The following is an 11,375-nucleotide window of genomic DNA, read 5'->3' as shown; positions in this document are numbered from 1 at the left end:
TCCCTTAATTTATTTGTTCTATATAAGTAGTTTTAGTTATCTAGACATATATATATATATATATATACTAACTAATGATATACACTAGATAATTAAAATTGTTTATATTGATCAAAATATGTGTGTACTATATAGTTTAGAACATGTATATAAATCAAAAGGAGTTAATATATATATATATATATATATATATATATATATATATATATATATATATATATATATATATATATATATTGTTATAAATTTGATGTAATTAAAAGAAGATTAGTAAAACTAAACTAAGAACCTTTAAGAAAGAAGAAAGAAGAAAGGAGATTTGGAGAGAATTTGATAACTTATATAAAGTATTCAAATTGGTGTCTCTTTTACATATGTGATAGTGCTATTTATACTAGTTAATCACTAGACATAATTAATGAGTTCTTACACATATTTGACATATTTATCATAAGAGTTGAAAATAACTCTTACACATTTGACATTAGGAAATGTTGTCATTCAATTATTTACAACACTCCCCCTTGGATGACATCATTTCAAATTAGAGTTCAACCTTGAAATACTGCATCATTAAAAACCTTGCTAAAGAAAACCCAGTGGGAAAAAACTTTAGCGAAGGGAAAAAGAGTGCAGTGTATAGTTTACTCCCCCTTATTTAGACATCTGTCACATTATATTCTATGCACATGTCGCATTCCGATGCCATGAACATGTTTCCTGAATATTGTAGTAGGAAGTGCCTTCGTAAAAAGGTCTGCTGCATTGTTACTGGATTGAACATATTTGATTTCAACTTGATGGTTCTTTATAAGCTCTTGAGTGTACTCAAAAAACTTTGGAGGTATATGTTTTGTCCTGTCGCTCTTGATATATCCTTCTTTCATTTGAGCGACACATGCTGAGTTATCTTTATATATTAAAGTTGGACATATATCCTTTTCAAGTCCACATGAAGTTAAAACTAGTTGTGTCATTGATCTTAACCATGTACATTCTCTACTAGCTTCATTTAGTGCAATTACTTCAGCATGATTTGAGGATGTGGCAACAAGTGTTTGCTTTTGAGAACGCCAGGAAATTGCAGTACCTCCATTCATGAATACGTATCCAGTTTGAGATCTAGCTTTATAAGGATCAGACAAATAACCTGCATCTGCATAACCAATCAAACCTTGTTTTGAATCGTTAGGGTAAAATAACCCTAAATCACTAGTTCCTCGAAGGTATCGAAAAATATGTTTGATTCCATTCCAATGTCTTTTTGTTGGGGCTGAACTAAATCTTGCTAGCAAGTTTACTGCGAAAGAAATGTCAGGTCTAGTACAATTGGTAAGATACATAAGAGCTCCAATTGCATTTAGATATGGCACTTCTGAACCAAGGACTTCTTCATTTTCTTCGCATGGAAGAAATGGATCCTTGTCAATATTTAATGATCTAACAACCATTGGAGTACTTAAAGGATTTGCATTGTCCATATTGAAACGTTTCGAGACTCTTTCTGTGTAATTTGATTGATGCACAAGTATTCCATTAGGCATATGCTCAATCTGTAAACTAAGACAATATTTGGTTTTTCCAAGATCTTTCATTTCAAATTCTTTCTTTAAAAGTTCAATCACTTCAAGGATTTCTTTATTCGTTCCAATGATGTTCAGATCATCAACGTAGACTGCTATGATCACATATCCAGATGTTGTTTTCTTAATAAATACACATGGACAAATAGTGTTATTTTTATAACCTTTACTTGTCAAATAATCGCTTAAACGATTGTACTACATGCGCCCAGATTGCTTTAAACCATACAAAGATCTTTGTAATTTTATAGAATACATTTCTTTGGGTTTTGTACTTAACGCTTCAGGCATTTTAAATCCTTCAGGGATTTTCATATAGATATCACTATCAAGTGATCCATACAGGTAAGTTGTAACAACATCCATAAGATGCATCTCTAAATTTTTAGATACTACCAAGCTGATTAAATATCTGAAAGTGGTTGCATCCATTACTGGTGAATACGTTTCTTCATAATCAATTCCAGGTCTTTGAGAGAAACCTTGAGCAACAAGCCTGGCCTTGTATCTTACAATTTCGTCTTTCTCATTTCTTTTTCGTACAAAGATCCATCTATATCCTAATGGTTTCACAACTTCAGGTGTGAGGATAATGTTCCCAAAAACCTTTCTCTTGTTAAGAGAATTTAATTCAACTTGCATAGCTTCCTTCCATTTAGCCCAATCATTTCTTCTTTGACATTCAATGACAGATTGTGGTTCAGGATCATCATTCATAATATCACATGCAGCTGAAGAAGATAATATTGCATTTATACTGTCAGTTTCATTTTGGTCACATATTCTATTTGGCTGACCATAATTTTTTGCATCATCCTCTTTTCTTGGGGGAATTTGAATAATTCGTGTTTCTCCAGGAACACTTTCCTCATGATCTAGTGCATTTTCTGCTCCTCTTCTTTTTCGTGGGTTCTTATCCTTAGAACCAAATGGCCTTCCACGCTTCAGGCGTGTTTTAGACTCTTGAGTGACTTTATCATCAGATTGTCCATGTGGAATGTCAATTCGAGCTGGAACATTGACAGCGGGTATATATGATTTAGTCACCCTTTTGTGTCAGTAAATGCATCAGGTAATTGATTTGCCATTTCTTGGAAATGCATTATCTTTTGAACTTCTATATCACATTGCCTTGTGCGAGGGTCAAGATATGATAAAGAAGGCTCATGCCATGACACATCCTTTTCCATGATCTTCTTTTCTCCACCTAATGATGGGAAATTTGCCTCATCAAATTGACAATCTGCTAGGTGTGCTGTGAAAACATCACCTGTTAATGGTTCAAGATACCTTATAATAGAGACTGACTCATAACCAACATATATTCCCAACCTTCTTTGAGGACCCATTTTTGTCCGTTGAGGTGGTGCAATAGGGACATATACTGCACACCCAAAAATTCTCAAACGGGATATATTTGGTTCTTGACCGAAAGCAAGTTGTAGTGGAGAATATACATGATATGAACTTGGTCTTATGCGTATCAATGATCCAGCATGTAAGATTGCATGGCCCCAAACAGACACAGGAAGTTTGGTCCTCATTATCAATGGTCTAGCTATTAGCTGGAGACGTTTAATCAGTGATTCAGCTAAACCATTTTGTGTGTGTACATGAGCAACTGGATGCTCAATAATAATTCCGACAGACATACAATAGTCATTAAATGCTTGTGAAGTAAATTCACCAGCATTATCAAGTCTCACTCTTTTGATAGTATAATCAGGGAAATGTGCCCTTAATTTAATAATTTGGGCAAGAAGCTTTGCAAATGCCATATTACGAGTTGATAATAGGCAAACATGAGACCATTTGCTGGATGCATCTATTAAGACCATAAAGTATCTAAATGGTCCAGATGGAGGGTGAATCGGTCCACATATATCACCTTGAATTCTTTCTAGAAATCTAGGTGATTCCCTTTCAACTTTCATTGGAGAGTGTTTTATAATTAACTTTCCAAGGGAACAACATATACATGGTTTTATGCTATTGGATTGAGGGAACTTTTGGTCCTTCAATGGATGCCCATGTGTATTCTCAATTATCCTTCGCATCATTGTTAATTTGGGTGGCCCAACCTATCATGCCATAAACTGAATGTCCCAGGATCACAATGTTTTCCTTCGATTACCATATTTGATTCAATCATATGTATATATGTATAATGCAGACCGGAATCAAGTGTTGGTAGTTTTTCAAGCACATGACTTTTGTCTATAATATACATATATTTCTTATTTTCAATGGTCACAGTCTTTGTATCATGTCCTTTGAAATATATATCATTGAAACTTAATAAGTTTCTATTAGACTTTGGAGAAAATAAGGCATTTTCTATACAAAAGTTTGTACCATTTGGTAATATAAAATGGGCTTTCCCGGTTCCCTCTATCAAGTCTGCAGGACCTGATATTGTATGTATAATTGTTTTTGTTGGTACTAATTTTGAAAAATATTTCTTTGATTTCAGAATAGTATGTGTACTACCACTATCTGCTATACAAAGATCTCCAATCTTTTCTTGGTGTTGTGCTCCAGTTGGACTCATATTAAACTTCACATATGAAAGGAATAATAAGTGAATAAACATAATCATAATTATTATTAAAACAAAGTTCATTTATTGAAGGAAAGGCATTACATGCAAAATAAACGAAGGAAAAACAGTTTTACTAGCACAATAATAGATTTTTTTTAGTTAATGTCTTCCATGTCATTGCGGAAATCGGCAACATTTAGCGGAGTGAATTCAACATTATCAATGAGGTTTGCTTCCTTTCCTTTTCCTTTAATGGACTCTTGATAAAGTTGACAAAGATGTGCAGGTGTGCGATAGGTCCTTGACCAATGGCCTGTGCTACCACATCTATAACATGAACCATCAGATTTTTGTGATGTCCCAGTGTCATGCCTTGCCACTTTGGCCTTATCTTGTATGTGGACATTGTTTCTTTGTGAATGTTGGTAATTATTCCTTTTCTGGCCACGACCACGATTATTACCTTGTCCACGACCAGAATTATGGTTCTGATTATGGCTTTGGTTTCGATTAAAATAGCCACGGCCTCGTCCTCGACCACGACCACGCCCTCGTCCACGTGTATTGTTTCGATGACTATCAATATTTGTAGCATTTGCTTCAGGAAGTGCTACTGATCCCGTTGGACGAGATTCATGGTTTTTCATCAAGAGTTCATTGTTTTGCTCTGCAACGAGCAGACATGCATTCAGTTCAGAATATCTTGTGAACTTTTGCATCCGATATTGTTGCATCAATGTAATGTTTGTTGCATGAAATGTGGAGTAAGTTTTCTCCAACGTATCTTCATCAGTAACTTCTTGTCCACAATATTTGAGTTGTGAACATATTCTGAACAAAGCTGAGTTGTATTCATTTACTTTCTTGAAGTCTTGAAACCTCAGTGTTCTCCATTCATCTCTAGCATTTGGAAGTATAACTTCCTTTTGATGATCAAATCTTTCTTTCAAAAGATTCCAGAGAATACTTGGATCAGTAACATCAAGATATTCAAATCTTAACATTTCATCAATATGCTTACGAAGAAAAACTTGTGCTTTTGCTTTGTCTTGTGCCAAGCAATTATTAAATTCATTTATAGCATTTGAGATTCCCATGGACTCAAGATGCATTTTTACATCTATCATCCATGGCACATAGTTTTTCCCGCTAACTTCAAGTGCTGCAAACTCGAGCTTTGCAATGTTGGACATAATGTAACTATAAATTTTAAACAAAATAAAAATTAAAATCCATTTATTTCAATAAATATTACACAAAAAAAGAAGCGGTAAAGCTAACATTGCATACAAGCCTAAAAGTAGATGAAATTCCATATTATCTTCGATGTTAAAGATTGGGATAAAAAGTAATATGATTATTATAGTCATGATTATCACAAACGGGTGAATCATCATGAACCTTGATTTCTGGAAATTGATTTGTTTGATAGAAGAGAGAAATATTTATTGTGGGTAAAATAACCAGGGTAAATATGTTTATTTATAGTAAAAAAAATATAGTCGTTGTTTTTACTGTTTATAACCGTTGCATATATATATATATATATATATATATATATATATATATATATATATATATATATATATATATATATCCGTTTTGTATATTTATAAATCATTTAATAAGATTTATAACTAATACATAACTTTACTTTGTATAATTTTACTAATTAGATACATTAATAAATATTAGTAAATGTTAAAATAAAATTATGAAGAGTAAAAAATAAACATTGACATGTATAAATAAATATAATTTAAATGTTAGTATGTATAAAGAAAAGTCAGTTGCATAATATAAATGTTAGTATGCATAATTAAAAGTTAGTTGCATAATGTAAATGTTAGTATGCATAAATAAAAGTTAGTTGCATAATCTAAATGTTAGTATGCATAAAAAAAATAAAATACATAAAGAAATGTTAGTATAAGAAATAAAAATCGTTAGTAGTCCATAATGTCCATAATGTATAAGTTTTATTAATTCATTAGTATTATTATTTATTTTAATATGATGAGGGTTTTTATAATTAATAATGTTTTTACTAAGTAATACATACCTTGATTAAGATATATGTGATTTCCACTTCTAAATAACCTTTGTTTGAGTTTTCGTGCTGATAACGTGTTATAAATTTGATGTAATTAAAAGAAGATTAGTAAAACTAAACTAAGAACCTTTAAGAAAGAAGAAAGAAGAAAGGAAATTTGGAGAGAATTTGATAACATATATAAAGTATTCAAATTGGTGTCTCTTTTACATATGTGATAGTGTTATTTATACTAGTTAATCACTAGACATAATTAATGAGTTCTTACACATATTTGACATATTTATCATAAGAGTTGAAAATAACTCTTACACATTTGACATTAGAAAATGTTGTCATTCAATTATTTACAACTATATATATATATATATATATATATATATATATATATATATATATATATATATATATATATATATATATATATATATTATAAAGCATATTGAATTTTTCATGAGATTTTAAAAGGTACATGCTTGATAACTTAATGTACAAATCTGTTATGCAAAAACCAATTATCTTTTCATGAACAAAAACTAATTATCGTAAAAAATAATCAATGAAAATATTTAAGGAAAAAACAACAATTAAATTTTATTTCTTATTTAATGTAGGCATGATGTTCTTCCACAGATTATACATGGATTTTTTTCTAGCATATTAGCTAAAAATTTATAGTCATTAAAACAATGAAATAATACTTTATGAAAAAAAATTCATATATCGAAAAAGTAATAATTGTCACCTCGCTTTGAGCGGGTGCACACCTAATATATATATATATATATATATATATATATATATATATATATATATATATATATATATATATATATTTCAAATTAAAATGGATGTTTTTGTAATTAAATTAAAATGTCCAACAACTACTAAAAATATGAAAACATTTTTCAGATTAAAGATATAAAAAAAATAAAAGTAAATATATGTAAAAGTCAAAAAGTGACATTATGACAGTGGTATAAGTAGTATTATATATGTACCAATAAAATCCACACACGTGTACAAAGGGTTCTCTAAAATGACATCTAGAACATTATAGAAGCGGTCACATTGACAATTGAGAAGCAAGAACCAAATTGCAATTTCAATAAAGCACTGGGTCAATTCTGATATATAGCAAATAGGTGGACCAAAGATGTCAAAATCCCACTAACTTTCATGTTTATAACGTTTAACTTCTTTTATATATATATATATATATATATATATATATATATATATATATATATATATATATATATATATATATATATATATATATATATATATAAGTATGATAATTCAATATGTTATAAAAAGAAAAAGGGAACATAATTTATGTATATATGTAATTGATACTTTATCATTAGTAAATATATAGATATATTAAAATAAGTAGAAATATTTGTGTAGTGATGTAGAAATTTTAAATGATAAGTTTGATCAAGTATAGATGTGTAATTAATACATCCATAGTATGTAAATTTGGAGACGTGTCGATTAAACAAACATATTCGTATAATTTTAGATTGGTGGCAAAATTACAGTATACGTGTTGATTTTATGTCGTGAGTAAGCATTTATATGGTTTATATATTTTGAATAAAAAAATTTTAAGATTAGTGGCAACAGACGTGTCTAAAGGATAAAAGCTCACAATTTAATCTTTAGTGTGTATTTTCTTTTACGTCTTCATTTCAATGTACTATAAATAGGAGTATTGTTCAACATTTCAAGACTACGTATCATAGCTAAGTATATATTAATGGGTTTTGAGTATAACACCATTCCTATGTGTACGTGCAACCCTAATTGCTTTGGATCTAGGTTTTTCTCAAGTTATACATGCAAATAAAATATCAAAAGCAATAACACTAGATCTAGTATATACAAAATCGAAATCTATATGTAATTAGCGTTAGGAGAATAGTTTTCATGTGTACCATATACACAGACTACAAGAGCCTGAAGTATCTTATGGACCAACCCAACCTGAGTATACGCCAATGGAGGTGGTTGGACGTGATGAAGGACTGTGATTGAGAGATCTTGTATCATCCGGACATGGCTAATGTGGTAGTCGACGCCCTGGGTCGTCGAGTAGAGAGTGCCCCGATTCGAGATGTGTATGTGGGGATGACAGTGGTGACTCCGGTTTTGGATACCATCCGAGAGGCCTAGGCGGAGGCCGAGAAGCCAGAGAACCGCAAGAGGGAGTGGGTGATTGAATAGGTTTCAGAGTTTATGATAGACAGTCGAGGGCTTATGACTTTTCGAGGACATATTTAGGTACCCTTTATGGGCGGAGCTCGGGGTATACTGATGGAAGAGGTGCACAGATTGAGATTCTCGGTCCGCCTCGAGATCACTAAGATGTACTTGGACCTGAAGAGGGAATATTGGTGGCCCTGTATGAAATGGGATGTTGCGTGGGTAGTCGAGAGGTGCCTGACCTACCGTCGGCTCAAGGCGGAACATCAACGACAACATGGTCATTTGCAGCAGTTAAAGATTCCCCAGTGGAAGTGGGAACAGATTTCCATGGATTTTATCACCAAACTACCGTGGATGGTGCATGGTGTTGACGTGATCTGGGTAATTATAGACCGACTGATGAAGAGTGCTCACTTACTTGCTATTAGTGAGAGCTCTATTGTAAATAGGTTGGCTGAGATGTATGTGAGAGTGGTGGTAGCACAGCACGGAGTGCCGATCTCGATAGTGTCAGATCGAGACGTGAGACTTACTTACAAATTTTGGAAGAAGTTTCATGAGGAGTTGGGAACGCGTCTATATTCCAGCATTGCGTATCACCCACAGACAGATGGGTAGAGTGAGCGGACAATACATACACTCGAGGACATGTTGTGTGCGTGTGTCAGGGTCTTCGAAGGAAGTTAGGAAACCTACCTACCACTGGCTGAGTTTTCCTACAACAACAGCCATCATTCAAGAATTGGTATGCCTCCTTATGAGCTTCTCTACTGGAGAAGGTGTCGAACTCCCATTCGCTGGGGATAAGTAGGACAGAAAGTGTTGGGTGGCACCGAGATAGTGTTGAAGACGTCTAGACAGATTCAGCAGGTCAGACAAAGATTACTGACTACACAAATTCGCCAAAAGAGTTATACGGAGAGGCGATGATATGAGCTAGATTTTCAAGTTGGAGATTTTGTACTCCTTACGGTATCCCCTTGGAAAGGGGAGATCCAATTTAGGAAACGGGGCAAGTTGGGCCCCCGATACATAGGTCCTTTTAAAGTGACAACCAGAATGGGCAAAGTGGCTTATCAGTTGGAGATACCTGCGGAGTTGTACCAGATCCGTAACACTTTCCTTGTATCTCAGTTAACGACGTGTGTAGCCGATGAGGTGCCAGTGGTACAACTAAAGGATATTCAGGTGGATGCGAGCTTAGATTACATCGAAAAACGGATCGCGATTGTAGATCGAAAGGTTAAGGTTCTAAGGAACAAGGAAGTGTCTTTGATTCAGGTCTAATGGAAACATCGGAGGGGGTCTGAGCTGACTTGGGAGGTTGAGTCGGAGATGCGAGAGCAGGATCCCAAACTATTTTTGGAAGCATGACTTCGAGGACGAAGTCGAATTCTAGTGGGGGAGAATTGTAACATCCCAAGTTTAGGTGTACTAGAGTGTACGCTCAGCGTACTCGATTGCGTGCATGAGATGCGGATGCCACCTAGTATGTTGGGTCTACTAGTGTGTATGTTGGGCATACGTGGCCCAGAATGAAACCCTAATTGTGAATAACCCCCTATTTAAAGGACATGATGGCCTCTTCCTGGCCACCATTCCCAAACACAGTATCCACTTAACCCTAAAGCTTCGTTCTTATAGCTGGAGAGTGCATTTGGGAGCTTGTTAGTGTGATTGTGTGATCCTGAAGAAGAGAAGAAGGTTGGAGAAGAAGAGAGAGAGAGAGAGAGAGAGAGAGAGAGAGAGAGAGATAGAGAGAGAGAGAGAGCTCCAGGAGTTTGGATTTGAGTTTATCTATGAATAAATCTTCACAAAAAGGTATAAATGTAAAGCCCGTAGAACCGAGCTTGTCACTTTAGAGATAATAGGGGTCGAAAGCGACTTTTATACAAAATATTATTTAGAATAAATAATCTTAACCAAGTTTTAGAATATGTCTCAAGGGTTCCATACATATAAAGAGCGCCGAAATCCGAGTTATAACGAAGAAGTTATCACACGTCGAAGTTTCGCGACATAACCGGTACGGCATCGGGAAGACGTAAATAGTGAATTTATGATAGAGTGACTTTTAGCCTTAGTGATCTAAATGAAAGTATTAGAATATGTTAACCTGAGAGCATCCATAAAAAGAATGCCTAAATCTAACTTCTTATGAGGAGGTTATAATTTTTCTAAGATTTGGCTTAGCAGTGCACGACCCGAAACTCGAATTTTAGGTCGATCTTTGGCTTGCGAGGCTTAAATGAGAGTTGAAGGTCTTATTAATAGGAACTCAACAGTAAAAAGACAGACGAAAATGGAGTCCGTATGAAGGAGTTACGAAATTTTCACGGTCATTTAGCAGTCTAATCACCTCCTTCTGTTAAATTTTAGATCGGTCGAGAATTAGCCGACGGAGTCGAAACGAAAATTGTAGATCTTATCTTTACCTACACATGGATATAAAGAACGTCAAAAATGGATCTCATATGCGAAAGTTGTGAATATTTGAAAATCGGCTGATTTCCACCCTATGTGCGATGCTACGTGTCGGCATCAAGCTGTGCCTGGCTATACCTAGCTAGCCATGACATGGGCATCAAATGGCCACGATGTGGGAGCCTCTTCAGCCTCCTATGAATAGAGGTTCCCCTCTCCTTCATTCTTCACACCTTAACCCTTCATTCCTCTCTCTATATTCTCTCTCTCTAAGCCCTAAAACCCCCCAAAAAGCCTAGGGAACCCCCCTAGCACGAGGTGGAAGGCCCGGAGAAGAAGAGCCTTTCGGCTCGTGAATGATGCTCTTGCAAATCCCGGTTTTCGAGAAAACCCGCTATAAGTGATTTATGCCTAACCTACCTTTCGTATAGCTTATCTTTCAATATAATAATGTTATTAGGACCTTATAATAATTATTTGAACTATTATTATGAGTTATACAAGAGTGTTGTTTAACACTTATATAATAGCAATAATAGCTAGACTATTAATTAGTCAC

The 11,375-nt window shown here is 34.0% G+C and overlaps 1 protein-coding gene across 1 annotated transcript; it reads right to left on the bottom strand.

Moving 5' to 3' along the window:
• Positions 1–4,280: 4,280 nt before the first annotated feature.
• Positions 4,281–5,318, bottom strand: LOC145016919 (uncharacterized). Its single transcript, XM_078975074.1, has one exon. It carries the CDS (start codon positions 5,316–5,318, stop codon positions 4,281–4,283), a length of 1,038 nt encoding a protein of 345 aa, XP_078831200.1.
• Between the last annotated feature and the right edge of the window lie 6,057 nt (positions 5,319–11,375).

The sequence above is a fragment of the Lactuca saligna genome, chromosome 9 (assembly GCF_052625555.1).
Source record: "Lactuca saligna cultivar CGN05327 chromosome 9, ASM5262555v1, whole genome shotgun sequence".
NCBI lineage: Eukaryota > Viridiplantae > Streptophyta > Magnoliopsida > Asterales > Asteraceae > Lactuca > Lactuca saligna.
This window is presented reverse-complemented; position numbering and strand designations above follow the sequence as displayed.

Bases quoted from the DNA above. Each gene is read 5' to 3' on its own strand.
- LOC145016919 (XM_078975074.1), bottom strand. From the start codon at position 5,318: ATGTCCAACATTGCAAAGCTCGAGTTTGCAGCACTTGAAGTTAGCGGG.